Source organism: Myripristis murdjan, chromosome 18 (assembly GCF_902150065.1).
Source record: "Myripristis murdjan chromosome 18, fMyrMur1.1, whole genome shotgun sequence".
NCBI classification, from domain to species: Eukaryota; Metazoa; Chordata; class Actinopteri; order Holocentriformes; family Holocentridae; genus Myripristis; species Myripristis murdjan.
In genome coordinates, this window is record NC_043997.1 from 5,329,814 (window position 1) to 5,354,070 (window position 24,257).

Below are 24,257 nucleotides of genomic sequence, written 5' to 3' on the forward strand. Positions count from 1 at the left end.
AATTGACCCCAAATAAAATAGGAGGGTTAAAGTCCATTCTCCCTCACATGCTCACAAATTAGACCCACCTACTTCAATGTTGGACCCCCATCCTCTGTTCTGATGCCTTTACACACCAGTGCAGTAATGGAATAGTTTGGTTTCTCTCCTAAAAGATATTTGATATAATCTCTGTCTCTGTCCCTGTGTCTGACTCTCTCTCTCTCTCTCTCTCTCTCTCTCACACACACACACACACACATTACATTTTTAGAATTTAAGAAATCAAAAATAGACATTTGTCAGACACAAAATAGACAATCTTTATTTTCGCAGGGGAAAATCCCCGCCAGGGATTTTGGGCCCCATGAAAAGAAATCTTATTGCACCCTTGTACAGCCGACCTTTATACTTCAGGCCTTTTGAGGACCCCCTCTCCCATTGTAGGTAATAAGTCCCGCTTATTCCCCCACTATGACACCCCTGTAAACAAGCATAAAAAAGCATCAGCAAGTCATAGAAACTTAAAGCCACACTGAGCAACTTCTGACCACTAGAGGGAGCTGAGAGTGCAAACAGAGTCAGTTCTGTTTTGAGGATGGAAATGTCCCTCTTACAAGGCTCCTGTTGGATTAGTTGGATGAACTTGGATTATTAGGTCTCTGAGCTTCAATCTGAAAACAGTGGGAGGAGCTTATTTGGGAGCTGAAACTAGGAAATACCAACAGGGTGGATTAAACTGTACGGTGGAAAGAAGACACTCAGTGACGGCTCTCACATTACAATGGCTCATTTGCTGACTGGACCTTTAAAAAGTTAAAATGAAACCTAAAAAACCCTGCAGTTAATTTCATAGTATCTGCTGTGAAGTACAATGAATTTAAAATTGAATACAGAAAATGAAAAAAAAAAAAAAAAAATACCTGTTATCACTTGTTTTTAAGTACCAAAATTCACAGGAATGTGTACATGACTTGAAATATCAATCACATGGTCTCTTAAAAAAAAAAATTTAAAAAATCAAAGACAAGCGCACACATTACCCTCTTTCTGAGGTGAAATGGTTGAAAAGTCAGTGTCAAAAGGCTGAACACTAAAACTCCAGCATTTCATCAGGCAGCACCTTCACTCAGAAGTTAAAGACACAACAAAATTCAGCAAAACAGACGGATGAGGGTTAAAACAAAAAAAAATCCCGGAGAAAACCTAAGGAATAAATCCTACTCCACTTTTTACTGTTCTCCCTTTTTTCTGTCACACTCAAGCACACAGTAAATGTGGTCTGAGCAAAAAGGAGTTAATGTTTGGAGTGAACAGAGTCAGGTGGTGTGTGACGCCTCGACTTCATCCTCAGTGTGAGCAGCATCCTGATGGGATGATGACAAAACAGGTCGCGACATTCCAAGTAGTTCGATTATTTCATGAGGTTGGCCTCCAGGTTCTCCACCTTGCCGTCTGCCTGCTCCATGATCTGCTTCTCCTTGCTGTTGTCCACCTCCTCCTCCTCCTCCTGCCTCTTGTGCTGCTCCTGCTGTGAAAACACAGAAAATACACTGAGTTTTACTCTGTCAAAGGGAGGTGATACATGTTGACGCCACTTTAGCCTCAGCTGATTCGAATGTGGAGACTCAACCATAAAATGACCTTTAGTTGACCTTCAGAAATTGCTGCAAACAGGTGGGGGAAATGAAAACACACCTCAAACTGCACCTGATGCTACAATCGTTTATAACAATCGTGGCATCAGGCTGCAACATAACAGAAGTGACAAAAGTGAAAGGGGCCTGAATACTTTCTGAATGCAGTGTCTGTTTCAGTAATACAGTAAATTAGACGACAGTGGGACAAATGTCAGTGATAAAAAGTTTAGGAGCAGAACGTTGTGACTTACGGGCTTCACGTTTTTTCCACAGATAGACAGCAACACCACCAAGGATGAGAATGACACAGGCAACGGCAATCCCAATCCCAATTTTTGCACCAAGGCTAAGCTGAGTGTCAGTTGTCTCTCCTGAAAGACATAATGGAGCAGTCGTCTTAGGAGAACAGAGGACAGACGTCTCTGAGCCAGACACTGAATGGACACACACTGACCAGTGCTGCCTGTTGGAAATCAAACATTTACCTCCATCACCACTTTCTCTCGCTGACCCGTTGTTTTTGTCCTCTGTTGTGTTTGACACTGTTTGAAATGACAGACAAAAGTGTTCAGGTGAGTTCAAATCAGACACACAGACCATCACTGATTATTTGGTTTTGCTCTAAGACGCCTTCATTCCATTTTAAGGAAAGCCTGAATTGTGATCAAGTTTTCAAAAATGCGGATGCAGCACATGAAAATAATTTTGCCCATTCCGCCTGAACCTCATCATTCAATTTCTAACCGTGGACGACTGAGTCTGTAAATTTGACTGCACTTTGTCAGCCAATGATTTGTACATACAAGCTGTTGTCTAATTTATGTCATGTAACTGCATCAAAGACCACAGTGCAAATAATTGTGATGACTTTTTTGTCATCACAATTGGTTTATCAAATGATGGAGAGACCATTAATTAATAATATGACTGACAGCTTCAGTGGATTTTATTTCATAACAAACAGTCGCTTCTACCGGAGTCAAATCTTGGGTATCTCCTAACAAAATGCCTCACATGCGCGTCCGAACCTTTATGTTGATCCAATGTTAATGCAGCTCTAAACAAAATAATTAACATATTTCAGAGGTTAAAGTGAAGTTCCTACACATGCAAAGTCACAAAGAAATGTGACTTTTTCGCCTTTTACCTTTTGTCTGTTTTGCATGCCATGAATGCCAAAAGATAGACAATATTCTCATTTTCTTGTCCGGCCAGTCTTGACCGTCCTCTGATAGATTTGCAGTGCTTACCAATGAGGGACACATGACCGCTGGTGAACGTTGCATTTTTTGACAGCTTCACAACCCTGCAGGTGTAGTTTCCTTGATCGCTCAGCTGTACATGGAGTAGTTTCAGTGACAGATTTCCTTTGACCAGGTCCTCATGGGAGAGGATCGTTCTGTGTCTGTATTGCTGGTGCTGTTCATCATGATCATCCTGTCCGGTTCTGTAATGGTGGACAAAGCTCTCGTTGTATTTCCACTCCACTGTCAGAGATTGCAAATCTTTCGGGGGTTCGGTTTGACATGGCAGAGTGACATTTTCGCCAACTACAGCCCTCACTTCCTCGATAGATTTAATCTCATAGTCTTGTCCTGGAGAAACAAGTTTGACATGAAAGTCTTTATTAGTCATCAGTGGCAAAGCAGAGAGGAGGGGAGTGAGGGATTATCAGGAGAATATCAACCAATAAATATCAGCCAAGTCTTCTGTTTTAGCAGAGTGGGCAGCAGGAGATATACCTGTTAAACCTGATGTGGGAATTTCATCAGATCAGTTGCGAACACAATGTCAGATGATTGACAGCTTCACACACACCTTCCAGATCATCATTAGACAAGGCCTGCATTAAGGAAAGCCTGTCCAGTGTGAAAACTGAGCTCGGCTGCATGAAAACAGCAATGCATTTCCTCATAGACTATATCCTTGACATGTGCCAACTTGATCTCTGTGGCTTGGTAGAATATTTGTTGTGTTATCCAGGAGACAGTGACAACAGTCTCATTTATTCATTCATTCATGCGTTGTTTTACACATCGAGCTGTCTGATTATTCGGGTTTACTGAGCCTCAAGGCCCTCTGTGTGGTAATCAGTCCTTCAGGGCAAGCCTAAGACTGACAGGTCATGTGAGAACACATTGTGAGCAGCAGCCCTGTCTTTAATAGGCCTACATTTGTGCATTATTATATGGATCCAGCTTGGGACAGCCGGACTTTATTCGAACGATATGGATGACATGATATTCCACAAAAGGGCAGGTGAGCAGCCGTTGTGCTTTGCAGATAAAATGTACTTTTCAGGATATGTTCCCAAACACAAAACACAGCAAAAAGCAGGACAGAGCACCCAGACATCCTCATACTTTTGAGGGAAAAAAAGAAGCCAAAAAGTGTCCTGAAGAAGCTAAGCTTTTTGTTTGCCATGTTTGAGCTTGTACCCAATAGAAATATTTGATGATACACAGTTAAATTAAATGGCTGCCATACTGTCATCACAGCACTGGCCAGGCATTTTCAAAGTGAAGTCAGGGTATACAAATTATACTAACTTACTTTTGTAAGCAATTCTAAATTATATCAATGTAGTTTACTATTTACTATTAATGATAAAGTAAAAAATAAAAATACATTTTAAAAAATGTTTAGAGGTCAGCAGTTTGAATCTATTATCAATGTATGCATCTGGCAAAAAATAATTAAAATAATAATAATAATAATAATAATAATAATAATACTTCTGTACTTTTCGATTCCACGTCCGACAGTTTCCTGATTTTTTTTTTCAAAGAATTTCTCCGAACTGATCTTTGATCTGTTTTTTTTTTGTTGTTGTTGTTGTTGTTGTTGTTGTTTTAATGAAACGAAGTCAGATTAGATAAACTTTAAAGAATTCCTCCAAGCTAATCCGGCTGATCTTTTATCTTAAAATGGCTGACAGTCGGACAGTCCGGCTCAGAGCAAATCAAAAATGCCCCCAGTGGACCATTTTAATGGTTTGTAAAAGTGTAAAAATCCTCCAGAGAGGTCTGCCAGTGTCGCGAAAAAGTGAGAGCCAGACTGCTGAAATAATAATTAGTATGTCGAGTAAAATCAAGGCTGCCATAACTTAATGATGCACGGAAATATGATAATAAACCTGTCTTACCGGCGAGCGGGAGGCCAAGCGAGAAAATTATCACCAAAATCCAGATTAGACTCCAATCCATTATCAAATCAGCAGAAGTTTTCAGATGGCTAGATATGGTCGGTAATTCACTTTTTAATTAAAAAATCATGTTACATGTCGAGTGTTGAAGGTTGCCTGCAGCTAAGTTAGTCTTCTCCCCCAAGGACTTCTACTTTCGATTTGAGTAATCCTGCTGGAACTAACTGGAAATTCACGTTTACGTTCTTCCTTTCTCCCTTTCTCCCTTTCTCCCTTTCTCTCTTTCTTCCTTTCTTCCTTTCTTCCTTTCCTTCTTTCGTTCTTTCCAATCACCCATTCATCATCCATATTAGTTCATTCATCCACCCATTCATTCCCAGGGCAGTCACAGTGAATATGATCCGGCCAGAGAATAAATGTGTTGAGGCGACACAGACATTTAATTAACAAATATTTGCGTGTTGATTTGTGTAGGTGTACAATACAGGGCAGCGGTCTTCAACTTTTACTTATTTGTTCATTTAAGAGTTACTTTTTTTTTTTTTTAAATGAAAGTGGCTAAGAGCTACTCGTGTCTTACATTAATTACGCTTTTTTTCACGTATTGCATCAGCCGAGATTTTATATACATCCCGGACAAATTAAGCCAATTTTTCACCCATCAAATGTTATCAAAAGCCAGCGAAAACGAAAGAAGCAACGACAATGCACATAAAAAAGAATGTGATTTGTATTTTCTGAATCCAAGTTAATTAAATTTCAGTGCTTTACATCTATCAAATTGGCATCACAACACCTTAAACTCACACAAAGGGCACAGAAGACTGAACAAAGCTTACTTATATATATTTTTTTACTACCTGACAAACCGTTTCCCTACATATATTAAAGGCTCATTAACATTTTACATGTGTGTAATAATATACAGTGCATTCACCCATTCTCAAAGTCAGGCGCCATGACTGCCTCTGCATGGTTTCCTCGCTGGAGATGTGCGCTTCATGTTCGCTTGTTTAAATATTCATCTATCGGCCGGGTTGTGAATTTATTTTTGAGATGATGTCAGAAAAATCTGCTTCACAATGTGGAGCCAAACAAGACAGATCCCCTCAGGGCTGGTATTTAAATATGGAGTGGAGTTACAAATTGATAGATCAAAATTACAGAAAATAATTAATGTCACCAATGTCCATACATTAATCAGTAAAATAAATAAACAGATTAAAGAACGTGACAATCAACCAAAACACAACAACTATCCCCCGTTTGGTTCCCTCCCGTCATCCCTCATGTACACATGATGGCAGCCCAATTTTCCATAGAAGCCACAGTTTTTCTATGTTGACAGAATAAGAAGCTTTCCATCTACATTTTCATCTTTTTTGTGCATGATTTTTAAACCTTTTGACCGGCCGCTCAGAAACAAGCCTCTGTTACAGGGCCTGCAGCTCGCTATAATTAGTTGTAATGCCACTTTTGTCCACTGGGTGGCAGACAGGCTACACAGATTGCAGTGCACTGAACATGAAAAAGAGCCAGGCTTACATGGCATATTGTTTCGGTGAATAACACTGAATCTGAATCATTTGTTTGCCAAAGTTTTGCCGAAAACAACAAATACAAACGCAGAACAACTAGGACAACTCCCCCCCAAATAATAAAAAAAAAAAAAAAACTACAATAATTGTGATTGTTTGCAAGCACAAAGGGGAAAATATGAAATAGATCCCTGAGTATTAGCCCAAAATCAGAAACAGAGAAAAAACATGGGGCTGAATCAAAGTCCTAATGCAGTGGTTAGGGTGCCTAATACAGTATACAGTACAAAACACAGTTGTTACTGCGTTAAGTTACTGAGTTAAGTTACGTTTAAAAAAGTGAGTTAAGCCAGTGTTCATCCGTTTTGAAGGGGCCAGAAAAAACATGAAGAGGAGTTTACTAGCTATGTCACAGATTGTATTTGACCCCCTCCAGTTTGCATATCAGGCAGGCAAAGGGGTGGAGGATGCTATGGCAACTCTGATCGATGGGGTTGTTGGGCATCTGGAGGGCACTAAGACACATGCAATGGCATCTTTTATTAATTTCTCATCGGCGTTTAATTGTATGCAGCCCCATATTCTTGCCAGTAGGCTCTCTGAAATCCCTGACATAGATGTCGGTACCATTGGTTGGTTGGTCGGTTGGCTGACCAGGAGGCCACAGAGAGTTTGTGTAAATGGCTCCCTGTCTAAGGCCCTGGTATGTTCAACAGGTTCACCTCAGGGTGTGTTTTGTTGCCCTTGTTATTTATACTGTACACTAACTACTGTCATGGTACATTTGAGTCATTGCTCATAATAAAATATCCTAACGATTCAGTGATCCTCAGTTTCCTACAGGACGGATCAGGTCTTGTTTTGGACAATTTTATCAAATGGTGCGAGGAGTTATTCCTACAGCTTAAAGTCGCCAAGACCAAAGACATGCAGTTTGATTTTCATAGGAATCCACCTACCATGCCACCTACTATTATAAAGGGTTCACCAGAAGAGGCAGTCAACCAGTATAAGTATCTGGGAACTATTCCGGATTACAAGTTGACCTTTGAGGCCAATACAGACAGGATTTTTAAAAAGGTCAACCAGAGACTGTTTTATTTAAGGAAGCTGAGGACTTTTCATATTGAGAGCTCACTCATGAAAATGTTCTATTCATCATTTGTTGAGTCTATTCTCACATTTGCAATGACTTGTTGGTTCGGCAGTCTTAAGCTAGTTAACAGAAACAGGCTGGGAAGTGTGGTTAAACAGTGACAGATCATCGGGGTAAATCTTAGTGATCTTAGCCAGCTCTATCAGCCTAGGTGTGTTGGGAGGGCTGAGGCCATCAAGGCAGACCCTCAGCATCCTCTATACAAAGAGTTTCTGCTATTGCAATCCGGTAGGAGATTGGCCTTTTCTAGGAAGGCAAAGTCTAATAGATACCTGAAATCGTTTGTACCTTCAGCTGTTAAATATTTAAATCAACTGTGAGATTGTATTCTGTTACATTCATGATGACAACTATGTGTTAATTGTATTTATGAATTCTTATTTATTTCATTGCTTTATTCTGTGCTTTTATTCTATTTGTCTGATTGTGCCAACAGCTGCAGTACACCAAATTTCCTTTTGGGGACAGTTTTCAGATGCCAAAAAAAAAAAAAAAAAAAAAAGAAATATCTTTATGTTGCCATCAATCAGCAGAGTTAAGGACAGAAAATGAAACAGTCATTTGTTGAATTTATGTTGGTCAGTTTAGTTAGCTGACCTATTAATTAAATCCAAGTTGACCAGATAATGTCTGAATTGCCCAATACAGTCATGTCAGTCACACAAAGTCCATTATTGCCATCTTTAGGGTAATGTTAAATTACATATAACACCTATATATCTATATCTATATATAGATATAGATATATAGGTCTATATATAGTTATAGATATAGATATCTCTCTCTCTCTCTCTTTCTCTCTCTCTCTCTCTCTCTCTCTGGAGAGAGACGGCTCATCATCTGTGGCCACAAAGCTTTTGCACATCCTCCTACAAACTGGGTCGGTTCCTGTTATGCTGCATGTCTCACACCTCATGTGTTTCTAAATGATACAATGCAGCACGAATCTCAGTGTTATCCAGCGTGAGGGTCTAAGAGTCGACACAGGCGCTGTATTCCTCTCTGGGCTGCTCCTGTGGCAGCCTGTGGTCTAGGTTTGCAGCTGACCTGGGGAACCTCAGGAGGCTCTGAGGCTCTGAACGAAGAAGAAAAGGCGTCTCGCTCAGTTACGCATCAAAACGAAGGGCACCAAGTCATGATCTAGCTTCAGTGGAGGTGTACACCACCTGAAAGGTGAGGGGCGCTGCACCTGCATACCTGATCTGACTGGTGACATCATACGTGATGAACACCTGTGATTCACCCCATCTAGGGTGATGGGATATTTTTGCATTTAAGGAAGGATGTGTGAGGCACATAGTGTAAACACCTAAAACATGCTGTGAATAACGGTAAATCCCCTGTGCCCCTTCTGTGTTTGTTGGGACTCCTCTTTTTTGTGTGTAAAATGCAAATAAATTGTCTTTGACTGCCAACTAGTGGCCAGGGTTGGTGAGGGGAAGCTATATAAGGGAGGAGACTAACGCGCCCGGTAACCTGGCCTGTGCGCATATTCACCTGCGCATCCAGCATCTCATCCTTTTGTCTCCAGTGGGTTGGTGCGGCGTGTGCTGCTGGGTTTTCTTTGTATTGGCGATTTTTTTTTGAGTAAGTTTCTCTCTTTCTTTTTTTCTTCTCTCCTTTTTTTGGATTATGTATTGTGCTTATGTATTGTTTTTGTGTTGATTGGGTTTTCGCAGTCTGTTTAAGTTTGTTTCATTGATTGTTAGGAGGTAGATGGGTTCACCGACTGGCGACTTCGGCCTTAAAGGAAATTAGCCCCCTTGGTAGAGTGGAATGAGGTAGGCTATGTTGATGTATTTCTAAGCTTTTACCCTTCAGCTCCATGTCTGGTTGTATTTTATTTTGAAGGATGCCGTGCACTCTATTTTTTATGCTTTGATTGAGTTTAAGAGTGACGAAATGTTTGTTTCATGTTTTTAACCTAAATTTCCTTTTTCTGTATTTCCCCTTTGTAGTTTTCACGGTGCCATGTCTATTAATAAAGTTAAGCACCCGTAAGGAATCTCGTCACGTCATTTATTGAACCAAGGGTCCGCTACACATGCGACAGCGATGATTTCTTTAATTATCATCTTTCAGCACTCCAGTTGAATCAGGAGCATTTAAAGTCCTTTCTCCCTCACATGTTCACAAATTAGACCCACCTACCTCAATGTTGGATCCCCATCCTCTATTCTGAGGCCTTTACACACTGGTGCAATAATGCAATAGTTTGGTTTCTCTCCTAGAAGATATTTGTCACACACACATTTTAGAGTTCATGAAATCAAAAATATATATATTTGTCAGAAGCAAAATAGACTATTAAACACTTCTGTTTAGACAGTTTAACAGTCAAAAGGTTAGTATCAGACCGCCTAAGGATCTCCCATAAAAGAGACATGAGGACACCAAAAGCCAGTTCACAGGTTCAGTGATTTATTTTTCTCCAGAAAGCCATGATCTCTGACAGCAAACAAAACAAACAGTGATTCAGAATTAGTAACTTAAGCAATAATACAAAACTGAAATGATTAAGGAATTGCAAGTAGATCAAAACAGGTAAATAAATACTCAAAATGTAACAAACTAAATAAATGCATAACATACATATCAAACAAAGGCTTACATGTGTCATCCACACATGGCTGTGCTGCTGGAGAGGAGTGTGAAACGATAGGGTTTCTATACACATACACATACCTGAGTTGGAATGAGTAACAAGTGGTAGAGGCACACACCTGACTGTCATTGATAACTGAGAGGTGAGCTGTCCATGAAGAGGCTGCCACTAAGACAGCATAGGGAATTCACAACACTATCTTTATTTTGCCATCAAAAATATCTAGACAAGCATAAAAAAGCACCAACAAGTCACAAAAACTTAAAGCCACACTGAGTAACTTCTGACCACTAGAGAGAGCTGAGAGCACAAACTGAGTGGGGATGGAAATGAGAGCTACATGTCACTCTCACAAGGCTCCTGTTGGATTAGTTGGATTAATTTGGAATATTTTGTCTCTGAGCTCCAACCTCAAAATGTGGTGAAGCTGAGGATATTCAGCCACAAGGTGGCGCTGCTTTGAATGCGGCCTCAGTGCTGCCTATAGCCACAGAGGCGCTCACACAATGGAAATTTGCATCTATTTCAGAGACACTTTGAATGAAACCAGGAAATACCAACAGGGTGGATTAAACTGTACGGTGGAAAGAAGACACTCAGTGGCAGCTCTCACATTACAGTGGGCCATTTGCTTAATATAGCTTTAAAAAGTTTAAATTAAACCTTCCCTAAAAAACTAGAAGTAATTTCACATGTGCATGGAAGAACAATGAATGCACAAACAATGCATTCATTGTTAATAAGTGACAAAATGTTGTCACTTATTGTTTAAATTGTTTAAATATCAACCACATGGTCTCTTAAAAAAATGTAAAAAATCAAAGACAAAAGCACACGTTACCATCTTTCTGTAGTGAAATGGTTGAAAAGCCAGTGTAAAAAGGCTAAACACTAAAACCCCAGCATTTCATCAGGCAGCAACTTAATTCAGAAGTTAAAGATGCAACAAAATTCAGCAAAGCAGACAGATGAGGGATAAAACAAAATATATCCTGGAGCAAACCTGAGTAATAAATCCCACTCTGCTTTTTACTGTCCTCACTTTTCTCTCTATTGCTCTCTCTCTCTCTCTCTTGCTCTCCTAGCTCCTTAAGACCTGCTACAAATGTTGCTTTAATTTACTTTGTAGTTCACTTTTTGGGGTGCTGGGAATTTCTTTCTTCTTCTTCTTCTTCTTCTTCTTTTTTTTTTTTTTTTTTTTTTTTTTTTGGTTTGCTACTTATCCAGTTAATACTAAAAAAGTTGCAACCAAAGAATTCAGTCTATTGTTTAACACAGGTCAGCCCTGAACTGTTAATTACTTGACACAATGACATAAACAACAAAAAGCTAGAAGTAATTTCATAGTATGTGAACTAAAGTACAATGAATTTCAAAATGAATACAGAAAATGAAAAAAAGGCCTGTCATCACTTACTGTTTATGTACCAAAATTCACAGGAATGTGTGACTGAAATATCAGCCACATGGTCTCTTAAAAAAAAAGACAGAAAAATGTAAAAAGTCAAAGACAAATGCGCACATTACCCTCTTTCTGAGGTGAAATGGTTGACTAGTCAGTGTAAAAAGGCTAAACACTAAAACTCCTCACATTTCAAAAGGGAGCACCTTCACTCAGAAGTTAAAGACGCAACAAAACTCAGCAAAACAGACGGATGAGGAATAAAACAAAATAAATCACCCCACTCCGCTTTTTGCTGTCCTCCTTTTTTTTCTGTTACACTCACGCACACACTCTCTCTCTCTCTCACACACAAACACACACAAGTTGTGTGTACATGTTTGTGTACATTGTATGGCACCATTCATACACAAAGCAATTCAACATGCTTTACAGAGACACAGGAATACATGAGGAAAATAATAAAATAATAAAACGTTTAAATGCATGAATAAGTTCTTTTGTACTATTTAGAGAAAGAAATGCTCTTATTAGTGTGATGTTTTTGAGGTGGCAGCAGGCTGGCTTTGTGTCAGAGATGGGCGTTTGATCTCAGACAACACAAATTAGTTAGGTATGGTATCATGTGAATGGAGCAATTAGGTTAAAAAGTCACCACAAAAACCTTTCCTGTTGTTTGAATTTAAGCTTTTGAGGGCTTTTGAGGGCAGCTGCCATCTTTGCTGTTAATTAAGGTAAATGTGGTCTGAGCAAACAACTTAATGTTTGGAGTGAACAGAGTCAGGTGGTGTGTGACGCGACGCTTAAAGTAGTTTGCTTATCTCATGTGGTTGGTTTCCAGGTTCTCCACTTTGCCGTCTGCCTGCCCCATGATCTGCTTCTCCTTGCTGTTGTCCACCACCTCCTCCATGTTCTCCACCATCTCCTCCTCCTCTTCCTGGCTCTTGCGCTGCTCTTCCTGTGAAAACACAGAAAATACATCAAGTTTTACTCTGTCAAAGGGAGGTGATACATGTTGACGCCACTTTAGCCTCAGCTGATACAAATGTGGAGACTCAACCATAAAATGACCTTTAGTTGACCTTTGGAAATTGTTGCAAACAGGTGGAGGAAATGAAAATGAAAACACACTTCAATATGCACCTGATGCTACAAGTGTTTATGACAATCGTGGCATCAGGCTGCAACATAACAGAAGTGACAAAAGTGAAAGGGGTCTGAATATTTTCTGAATGCAGTGTGTGTTTCAGTAAATTAGACGACAGTGGGACAAATGTCAGTGCTAAAAAGTTTAGGAGCAGAACGTTGTGACTTACGGGCTTCACGTTTTTTCCACAGATAGACAGCAACACCAATACCAGGGATGAGAATAACGCAGGCAACGGCAATCCCAGAGCCAAGCTTAGTTTTCTCTCCTGAAAGACATAATGGAGCAGTCATCTTAGGAGAACAGAGGACAGACGTCTTTGAGCCAGACACTGAATGGACACACACTGACCAGCGCTGCCTGTTGGAAATCAAACATTTACCTTTGATTGTTGACCAGTTGTTTTTGGCTTCTCCTCCGTCTGACACTGTTTGAAAAGACAGACAAAAGTGTTCAGGTGAGTTTTAATCAGACACACAGACCATCACTGATTATTCGGTTTTGATGCAGCACGTGAAAATGCTTTGCCCATTCCGCCTGAACCTTATCATTCAGTTTCTAACCATGGACGACTGAGTCTGTAAATTTGACAGCACTTTGTCAGCTGATGATTTGCACATACAAGCTGTTGTCTAATTTATGTCATGTAACTGCATCATCATTTATTTGCATCATCAAGGACTGCAGTGCAAATAATTGTGATGACTTTTTTGTGTCAACCTTGTCATTGTAATCAAAATAGTAATAGTAATGTTTTCATTTTTCATTTTTTAATTGTCAAATACACTTACAATTGCACTACAGTGTTTTTTTTTTAGTTGTTTTGGAAGAGGGGGTTATCGGTTTATCAAATGGTAGAGAGACCATTATAATATGACCGACAACTTCACTGCTGCAGCACGATGGATTTTATTTCATAACAAACAGTCGCTTCTACCAGAGTCAAATCTTGAGTATCTCCTAACAAAATGCCTCACATGCGCGTCCGAACCTTTATGTTGATCCAATGTTAATGCAGCTCTAAACAAAATAATTAACATATTTCAGAGGTTAAAGTGAAGTTCCTACACATGCAAAGTCACAAAGAAATGGGAGTTTTTTGCCTTTCACCATTTGTCTGTTTTGCATGCCATGAATGCCAAAAGACATAGAAAATTCTCATTTTCTTGTCTGATCAGTCCTGACCATCCTCTCATAGATTTGCAGTGCTTACCAATGAGGAAGACAAAACCGCTGGTGACCATTGCCTTATTTGACAGCTTCATAACAGCACAGGTGTACTTTCCTTGATCGTCCTGCTGTACTCGGAGTAGTTTCAGTGACAGATTTCCTTTGGCCAGGTCCTCGCTGGAGAGGATGATTCTGTTTGTGTATTGCTGGTGCTGTTGATCATGGTCATCCTGTCCATGTCTGTAAAGGTGGACAAAGCTCTCGCCTTTTTTCCACACCACTGTCAGACTTGTCAAATTTTTCGGGGGCTCAGTGTGACACGGCAGAGTGACATTTTTACCAACTACAGCCCTCACTTCCTCAGTAGATTTAATCACATAGTCTTGTACTGTAGAAACAAATTTGACATGAAAGCCTTTATTAGTCATCAGTGGAAAAGCAGAGAGGAGGGGAGTGAGTTATTACAGGGTATACAAATAATACCAATTTACCATTTTAATCAATTCTAAATTATATTAGTGGAGTACCTTTTGTAGTGGCTATTTGTCTTAAACAAACGAACAATAACAACCAAAAAAATAAGAAAACTTATCCTAATAAATCAAAGCAATCAAACGACCACTGAGGCACTAAGGGAGTAAAAGGGAGAGAAATGAGTCCATTGTCCAGGCAAAAGTCAGGATTTGGTAGTTTATTTCCTTTGGAAAACAAAAGCAATGGCCTCTGCCACCTCTCTTTGTCTCTCATCCTGGTAAAAAACCATGACCCTTCCCCAGTGCCTAGCTCACCTGTCCCAGATTGCCCTCTTATAAATTAACTTGGCATGCCCCGTTACCTACAACTTTCAAAATAAAAGCATAAACAGTAATCTAAATCAGAATAGTGCTGATGGCCTAATGAAATTACTTAATGTGTAAAGTTAATATGTAATGTGTAAACTAAACTAAAGGAATAAATATTTAAACAGTATTACAAAAATAACAAATAGCTCCAATATCCCGGCCCCTAATTGTGAAGAGTATAAACCCACAATTACATCTATTTCTGAATGGAGCTATTCTTTCTACATCTTCTCTAATTATATTATGTAGATTCTTCAGCCTTCTTCTGGATATCTGCTTGGGAAAGAAAAAGACAGGAGGAGGACAGAATAGAGAGAAGGAAAGAAAGAATAATTGTCCATGATTCTACACTGTGGCCTCCAGGAGCAGGCAGATCTTCGTTACAGGCCTTTCCAACACACTGGTCTTAGTTTGGAGGCGCACAGAACGGACCAATCCTTTGGAGTCAGATTTGGTAGTCAAAACTCGGCCCATAATCCAGGATCCTCTTGGAGCTGTAGCATCAGCGATGATAACAATATCTCCTGGAGCAAAACTTTTTCTTGGCCTTGCCCATTTATGTCTCTCTTGCATCGTAAGTAAATATTCAGACGTCCATCTTTTCCAAAACAGTTCTGCAATATACTGTATTTGCTTCCATCTTCTCCTGGCATATGAATCACTCTGCTCAAAGAGTCCTGGTGGAAAGATGGGTTTTCCTTTTAACAGGTTCACTGGTTGACATCTGTAGCTTCTCTAATAATGGAGACTCTGTTGGCAACAAAAGTATGAAAACGTCTACTTTCGCTACAGATGTAATTCAGTACAGTGGTGCTATCGGTCCAGAACACCGACCTCTCCAACTGCCACTGTAGCTCCTTCTGAAGCATTGCATCCACTCGGACAGCAAGAACAGCTGCTGTGAGCTCCAGACGGGGAATGGTCATTTGTTTCAGAGGGGGAACTCTGGCCTTTCCCACAAGAAATGAAATATGAACATTATCACCATCTTTCAGTCTTAGATAAGATGCTGTGCCATAGCCAACCTGACTGGCGTCAGAGAAATGATGAATTTGTGCTGTCACAGATGTTCCAAAGTCTTGGGGTTTAAGGCAGCGCTCCACTTTGAAGCCGCTCATCCTTTGCAGGTCACTCAGCCAATCAGACCATTGTTTGGAGAAGAGAGGGGGAATTTGTTCATCCCACTTCAGGTTTCTTCTGCAGAGCTCCTGTAACATTAGTTTGGCTGACATGATAAACGGAGCTAAGAATCCTAAGGGATCATACAGTGAGCTGACCACAGACAAAATTCCTCTCCTGGTCTGTGGTCGCTCCTGCACTAATGTCCTGAACATGAACTTGTCAGACTCAACACACCATTGCAGTCCAAGTGTCCTTTCCACAGGAAGTTGATCGTTGTCCAAATCCAGCTGTTTCATCTCTGTCGCTCTGATGTCACTTGGGATTGACATCAACACAGAACGGCTGTTTGTGACCCATTTTTGGAGACTGAATCCACCTTTGTCACAGAGTGCAATTAGGTTCTTTGCAATTTGAATTGCATCTCCCTCTGAGGCTGTGGACTTCAAACAGTCATCCACATAAAAGTTATGGTTGACTGTGCTGATTACTTCAGGAGAAAAGTAAGCTGCATTATCCTCTCCCGTTCTTCTCAGGGCATAATTAGCGCAACTCGGGGATGACACAGCTCCGAACAAATGCACCCTCATGCGATATTCCACTGGTTGTTGGTCAGTGTTGCCCTGAGGCCACCAGAGAAAGCGCAGGAAGTTCACATGTTTATCAGGCACCCTTACCTGATGAAACATTGCATGAATATCTGCCATGACTGCAACAGGCTCTTTCCTGAACCGCATAAGGACCCCAATAAGAGAGTTGGTGAGATCTGGGCCTTGCAAAAGCTGATGGTTCAGTGATGTTCCTTTATACATGGCTCCACAATCAAACACAACCCTTAGCTTTCCTTTGGTGGGGTGATGCACTCCATGATGAGGAATGTACCACACTTTTCCATCATCTTGTTCGAGCTGATCTGTAGGCACTATTTCAGCATAGCCTTTGGCCAACATATCACTGAGAAATGAAGTGTACTCCTCCTTATACTTGACATCTCTGTCAAATTTCCTCTTTAGGCCTTGAAGTCGCTGCTCTGCCACACAACGGTTATTTGGTAGTACAGGATCTTCTTCTCTGAATGGTAAGTCAATACAGTAGTGTCCATTTTTTAGTTCTGTTGTAGTTTGCACAATCCTCATGAATTTAATGTCATCTCTTGACATTTCCAGTTGCTCAGCTGATGTTTTTTCATTAAAATCATGATTATATTGATTGATGAGCATCTCTTCCAGATGTTCCACAGAGATGCGATTGGTTGTAACAACAGAACAACCAGTTTTGACACTACTGCTGTCTCCACCACGAAGCGGTCCATTGACTACCCAGCCCACTTTTGTTCGGACTGCATATGGTCCATCACCTTGGCTATTAATTAGCTCCCATGGTTCCATCACTTTTGGTGCATCTGTTCCAATGAGCAAATCAACATCAGCATCCACATCATGAAGCTTTATGCTGCTCAGGTAAGGCCATTTTGCAACATCTTCCTGCCGTGGAATGTTCAATCTTGACACTGGCATAGACTTTTGAGTCAGAACATTAGGTAACTCAATAAAATCATTCACATCCATACCAGAAACTTCCAAACCAGACAGTACAGTGGTATTCACAATCTTCTTCTGACCCATTGTTCTTAATAAAATGTTGGCAGATTTGCCTCTTAGTCCCAGTTTCTTTGCCAAATTGACAGTGCAAAATGTTCCTGAGCTCCCAGGATCCAGAAAGGCATAAGTATGCACAATTTTATTATCCATCTGGCTCTTAACCTGGACGGCAACAATGGAGAAAACAGCATTATCCTCGTCACCGGCCCCTATATGACCACATGTCTGGGACGGCCCAGGAGAAACACTCAATGGGGGGCTCACAGACTCCTGTGCTTCCTTAAAGGATGTGCCTTTATCCTTTTCCTGAATGTGAAGGACTGATGGATGCTTCTGGTGACACACAATGCAATCCAAACGATTTCTGCAGTCTTTACTGGTGTGACCAACCTTTAAGCAACCAAAACAAATTCCATTTTCCTTTATGAAATTTATTTTGTCCCGATGCATCTTCAACTTAAAGTGTGAGCATTTATCCAGAGAGTGACGGGTTTGTTTGCAAAATAAACAGCATTTTGGGTCGCTTTGAGCAAAACACTTGACTTTCTCATCCTTGTTAATGTTATCTCCTTCCTTCACCGCAGTGACACTGGTGGCAAATGTACTGCCATTTCTTCTTTGCTTTGTGTGACTAGCAGTAGAGGCTTTACTGCGGCTTGCAGGTCGTGGATCTTGAATATTACCAAAAAGGGGATCAGAGGCTATTTTGACCTGTTTTTCAACAAAGGTCACAAGGTCAGCAAACACTGTTCTACATCCACTTCGTTCCTGCAGATCACATGCAACACTTCTCCACTTTTCCCTTAGCTTATAAGGAAGTTTCATCACAATATTTCTGAGGTTGGATGGCATATCTAACTCCTTCATATACATGATTTGTTGAGTTAAATTAGAGCAACCTCGAAGAAACAGTGAAAATGATTGTAGTGCTTCAACATCCTCGGATTTAATAGATGGCCAGTTGTGAATTTTGTCCATGTAAGCAGAAGCAATTTTATGTTCGTTTCCAAAATGCTCAGTAAGGAGTAATTTCGCTCTTTGGTATCCAATACTAGGAGGTAGGTGTTGACAACTCTTTACAAGGTCTCTTGGCTGCCCTCTGGTGTACTGTTCCAAAAATGTCAGGCAGTCACTTAAGTTGTTGGTTTTTCCCTCCACACAGTTTTCAAAAGTTCTCATAAAGGACTGAAACTGAAGAGGATCACCATCAAACACAGGGATACTTCTAGTTGGCAGTGCAGATGACAAATTTTGCTGAACTAACAATGCAGTGATGTCATTCTGTCTTTGCAAGATGTTTACAATATCATTGCCATTGTTATCATTGCCTGCTTGATTAAGATAAGATTCACGTCCTGTTTGTAAAGTGTCATGAACCACTGGTATTGTTGGTGCTTGAGTTTGACTTATAATTGGGCTGCTGTCAGTTTGTGTCATTATTGCTTGTCTCGGTCCAGCATTATAGGATTCACGTCCTGTGTGGTGAACATCATGAACCATTTGTGTTGTTTTTACTTGGACATTAGGTCTGATGTTAGTTTGTGTTATTGCCACTTGTTTAGGCCTGACAGTGACAGCTTGAGCTTTAAGGTCATATTCATTCTGAATATCATTTGCATCACCCTTTTCTGGAACAAAATCATCAGCACGAGGATTCAGCTGTCTTGTTTTTTGAGCATTGTTTTGATTCCTTTCAAGATATGAGTTCATTCCATCAGATCCTTTAGAGCCACATTTTGAGTTGATTTCCAGCACATGAAGTTTTGCATTGGCTGCAGCCAGCTCCGTTTCCAAAGCCAAGCGTTCCTTTTCCTTTCTTAGTTCCTCCTCCTTTGTTTCCAAAAAATGTTTCCTTTTTAATGCAGCCATGCGCTCCACAAGTGCTGCCTTCTCAGCTTCTGCTTTTATTCTTACAGATGAAGTGGTTGATGCTTTTGATAAGCGAGATTGTGATGTGGAATGATTCTCCTTTTGACATGAAATGTTCGAAGCACTATCATCAGGATTAATATCATCTGAAACCACACTCAGATCATCAGGAGGTTCACCATCATTGTTTAATTGCACATATGGGTGACCAGCATCAGATAACCAACACTTTACATTTTCAATGAAATCAGAAAACATCATCTTCTTTGCTTGAAAATATGTGGTTTGCCGTTCAACTTCATCTTCAGGCAAATTCATATTTAAAATGGCTTCATGCATGTCACCAGCATCTTCACAACACTGAATAATTTTACTCAGATGAGATTGTACAGACTTCACATTGTCAATGGATTCCATCAAACCACGCAGTTGATCCATGTACCTTTTTGCTTCTTTGCATTTCCGAGACCTTTTTTCTTGACATGTTTTTATATAAAACGCCAAGCCTTTTGTTGTAAACTTGACGCTCCGTTTTACAGCGAACTCGGACCCAGTTTGAGCCTGGGCATTTAATACAACGTCGGACATTGTCTTCCTTATATCAAACCCCTTTTATTCTCCTTTAATTTCCACAGCTTTATTTGCAACAATCAGGAAAGCGGGGAAAACATTTGTGACTCAAATGTCAGTCAGCGGCAGTGATTTTATGAATGAATGAAGGTCGCCCGGCGAGGCATTGTGCAATCACATGTGCGTCCTTCAAAGTCCGACAAACTTTCAAAACTCCCAATCTCCATCATGGCAATGAATCAATGACTCAAAACAGTGCAATTGTTAAGCCGTTTTCCAATACAGCCTTCAAAGAAAATGCTTTCACATACCGATGCTGTTGGAGAGTTTTGTGCATTGTCCGTAGGCCACCGACTCGTTGTTGATCAAAATAATCAGCATCCTCTTTGTTCCACGCTTCCACAAGATCCATCCACAAAAATGTTCACTTTAGGGAGGGTTTTTTACTTTTGTAGTGGCTATTTGTCTTAAACAAACGAAAAATAACAACCAAAAAAATAAGAAAACTTATCCTAATAAATCAAAACAATCAAACGACCACTGAGGCACTAAGGGAGTAAAATCACGCAGGGAGAGAAATGAGTCCATTGTCCAGGCAAAAGTCAGGATTTGGTAGTTTATTTCCTTTGGAAAACAAAAGCAATGGCCTCTGCCACCTCTCTTTGTCTCTAATCCTGGTAAAAAACCATGACCCTTCCCCAGTGCCTAGCTCACCTGTCCCAGATTGCCCTCTTATAAATTAACTTGGCGTGCCCCGTTACCTACAACTTTCAAAATAAAAGCATAAACAGTAATCTAAATCAGAATAGTGCTGATGGCCTAATGAAATTACTTAATGTGTAAAGTTAATATGTAATGTGTAAACTAAACTAAAGGAATAAATATTTAAACAGTATTACAAAAATAACAAATAGCTCCAACACCTTTAATAATAAAATAAAAACAAAAAAAATGTTTCGAGGTTAGCAGTTTGAATCTATTTTCAATATATACATCTGGCAAATAATAAAAATAATAATAAAAAATAAAAACTAATACTTGTGACAGTTTTTATTTATTTATTTAATTATTTATTTATTTATTTATTTATTAAAAATGAGACGAGGTCAGATTAGATAAACTTCAAATAATTTCTCCGAACTAATCCAACTGATCTTTGAGCTTAAAATGGCTGACTCCACTTCCAGCAAATTAAAAATGCTTCCAGTGGAATTTTCCATTTAAGGGAGTGTAAAATTCCTACTTACCAACAACAAGCTCAACTATAGATTCTCTGTCCAGTGAAGGGATGAAGCATCTGTATTTTCCTTCATCAGAGAGTTTCACTTCAGAGAGTTTCAGTGAAACGTCTCCATTCGTCAGTTTGCCCAGGGACAGAGACGTTCTGCCATCGTAGGATGGATGTTTTTTATGCTCAAGCTCCCAACCGTGATACCACTGAAGGACAAATCTGTGGTCCAGGTCAGGTCTCGTCCACTCCACTATCATGTCAAAAGCATCCACAGCAGGTTCCAGGTGGCTCGGTAGGATGATGTCATCACCAACTATCGCCACTATTTGCTGAGGAGGACCAATCAGCTGAGACTGAGCTGGAGAAAAATAGGATTTTTTTCAAGGCCATGTCTTCCATGTCAGGAATGAGGTGAAACACAGATTATCGACATTAAGGATTAAAAAATGGTCCAGGTCAACATATGCAGTATACGTCCGGTGGGTGATGTATAAAATTCCATATTTTAGACATCAAGCTGCCTGAATATTCTGGTTTACTGAGCCTCAAGGCCCTCTGTGTGGTAACCAGTCCTTCAGGAAAGCTGACAGTGACAGATCATGTGACAACACAGTGTGAGCAGCAACCCCGTCTTTAATAAGCCTACATTTGTGCATTATTATATGGGTCCAACTTGGGACAGCTGGACTTTATTTGAACAAATGGATGACATGATATTCCACAAAGGGACAAGTGAGCAGCTGTTAATAACAAACAGTTGCTTGTACCAGAGTCAACTCTTGGGTATCTCCTAACAAAATGCCTCACATGCACGCCTCACATGCAAAACGCTAAGCTCTGTGCTGAAGAAAATTGACAAAAACTGAACCTTTATGTTGATCCAATGTTAATGCAGCTCTAAACAAAATAATTAACATATTTCAGAGGTTAAAGTGAAGTTCCTACACATGCAAAGTCACAAAGACATGTGACTTTTTCGCCTTTTACCATGTGTCTGTTTTGCATGCCATGAATGCCAAAAGATATGCAAAATTCTCATTTTCTTGTCTGATCAGTCCTGACCATCCTCTCATAGATTTGCAGTGCTTACCAATGAGGGAGACATGACCTCTGGTGATCTTTTCCTTCTCTGACAGCTTTGCAACAGCACAAGTGTACTTTCCTTGATCGCTCAGCTGTACATGGAGTAGTTTCAGTGACAGATTTCCTTTGACCAGGTCCTCATGGGAGAGGATTGTTCTGTGTCTGTATTGATGGTGCTGTTCATCATGATCATCCTGTCCGTTTCTGTAAAGGTGGACGTAGCTCTCGTTGTTTTTCCACTCCACTGTCAGAGATTGCAAATCTTTCGGGGGCTCGGTTTGACACGGCAGAGTAATGTTTTCGCCAACTACAGCCCTCACTTCCTCGGTAGAGTTAATCTCATAGTCTTGTCCTGGAGAAACAAGTTTGACATAAAAGCCTTTATTAGTCATCAGGGGAAAAACAGGGGGGAGTGAGTGATTATTAGGAGAATATCAGCCAATGATCAGCAAGGTCTTCTGTTTTAGCAGTGTGGGCAGCATGAGATATATCTGTTGAACCTGATGTGAGAATTTCATCAGATCAGTTGTGAACACGATGTCAGATGACTGACAGCTTCACACACACCTTCCAGATCATCATTAGACAAGGCCTGCATTAAGGAAAGCCTGTCCAGTGTGAAAACTGAGCTCGGCTGCATGAAAACAGCAATGCATTTCCTCATAGACTATATCATGACATGTGCCAACTTGATCTCTGTGGCTTGATCTCTGTGGTGCAGGAGACATTCATTCTTTCGTTCATTCATCATAGGGCATTGCTTTACACATCGAGCTATAATCAGGTGATAATCAAGAGAATATCAGCCAATAAATATCAATAATGAATAAATATCTTGGTATATATATTCAGATATGCAGTGTAAACATTAATGTCAATCCCTGAATAGATTTTTTCTGATTAGGATCATTTACTTGTCTACTTGATCAGCTCTACATGACGTGAAATAGTAGTCATTAATGCAAAAAACATCAATTTCAGCCTTTGTTGCGCTTTTATGTTCCCACCAATGTCAAAATCAAACCTATGCCCTTGATTTGGGTCCAACTTGGGACAGCTGGACTTTATTTGAACGATTTGGATCACATGATATTCCACAAAAGGACTTTGCAGTACTTTGCAGATAAAATCTTCTTTTCAGGGTATGTTCCCAAACACAAAACACATGCCTGCCATGTTTGGGCTTGTACCCGATACAAATATTTTATCATACAAAGTTAAATTACATGACTGTCATCACAGCACAGGCAATGCATTTTCAAAGCGAGGTCCGGAGGCCCCCATGTAGCGTAAACAAATTATACTAATTAATCAATTCTCAATTTTATATATATGTTGTAGTATTAATGCAAAACTTAAAAAAATGTTTTTAGGTCAGCAGTTTGAATATTATCAATGTATGCATCAAGGAACAAAAAACCTTTTCAATTCCACATCTGAGAGTTTTCTCTTTTTTTCGTCTTTTTAATGAAACGAGTGGAATTTTCCATTTAACGGTTTGTAAAAGTGTAAAAATCCTCCAGAAAGTTCTGCCAGTGTCGTAAAAAAGCAAAAGAGATGAGAAATGTGGAAAGGTGAGAGCCAGACTGCTGAAATAATAATTAGTATGTCGAGTAAAATCAAGGTTTCCATCACTTAAAGGTACACGGAAATATGATCATAAACCTGGCTTACCTGCGAGCGAGGCGCCAAGCGACAAACTCATCACCAAAATCCCGATTATGTTCCTCTTCATTATCAAATTAGTGCGCAGAATAGACGTTAAAGTTTTCAGATGGCTGGATGTGGTCGGCAGTTCAGAAGCTAAGTTAAAGTGTTCTCCCCCGGGGGACTTTTACTTTCGATTTGAGCGACACAACCATTCAGGCCCGGACTGTACATCGGGAGAACCGGGAGATCTCCCGAAGCGCCGGCCTGTCACTGGCCTGGTGGCCTGCGCGTGTTTTTTTTTCTTCTTCTTCTTCTTCTTTGATGTTTAACGGCAGTTTGCATCCTTTCCGTTGCATTACCGCCACCTATCGGGGTAATTCAACCCCTACAATATTCCGTCCTTCATATTCTTTTAATCAGTCCAGTCCTCATTAAAAAGTTAATTAGTAACTTTCTCCCATTTCCACTTTCACCACCCTCAATTATTTTCTTTAAACCTGTCCCTGTTAT

At 40.1% G+C, this 24,257-nt stretch overlaps 2 protein-coding genes and 1 long non-coding RNA gene across 3 annotated transcripts; 1 reads left to right on the forward strand and 2 right to left on the reverse strand.

Moving 5' to 3' along the window:
- Window positions 1–2,123: 2,123 nt before the first annotated feature.
- LOC115377033 (myelin-oligodendrocyte glycoprotein-like) lies at window positions 2,124–4,952 on the reverse strand (the record flags this gene model as incomplete). Its single annotated transcript, XM_030076886.1, has 3 exons — window positions 4,765–4,952; window positions 2,870–3,214; window positions 2,124–2,161 (listed from the first exon to the last, which is right to left on the reverse strand). Coding segments are annotated over exons 1-3 (444 nt in total), but the record flags the coding sequence as incomplete, so codon positions are not given.
- A 3,951-nt stretch (window positions 4,953–8,903) lies between these two features.
- Window positions 8,904–9,500, forward strand: LOC115376903 (uncharacterized). The gene is made up of 3 exons (XR_003929867.1): window positions 8,904–9,045; window positions 9,168–9,239; window positions 9,417–9,500. It is a non-coding gene; the product is annotated as an uncharacterized LOC115376903 (long non-coding RNA).
- A 1,000-nt stretch (window positions 9,501–10,500) lies between these two features.
- Window positions 10,501–24,010, reverse strand: LOC115377034 (CD276 antigen-like). Its single transcript, XM_030076887.1, has 8 exons — window positions 23,772–24,010; window positions 22,105–22,449; window positions 21,031–21,372; window positions 13,826–14,170; window positions 12,995–13,039; window positions 12,782–12,880; window positions 12,385–12,423; window positions 10,501–10,544 (listed from the first exon to the last, which is right to left on the reverse strand). The coding sequence occupies exons 1-8, from the start codon at window positions 23,830–23,832 to the stop codon at window positions 10,501–10,503; spliced, it is 1,320 nt and encodes a 439-aa protein (XP_029932747.1). The 5' UTR covers window positions 23,833–24,010.
- Between the last annotated feature and the right edge of the window lie 247 nt (window positions 24,011–24,257).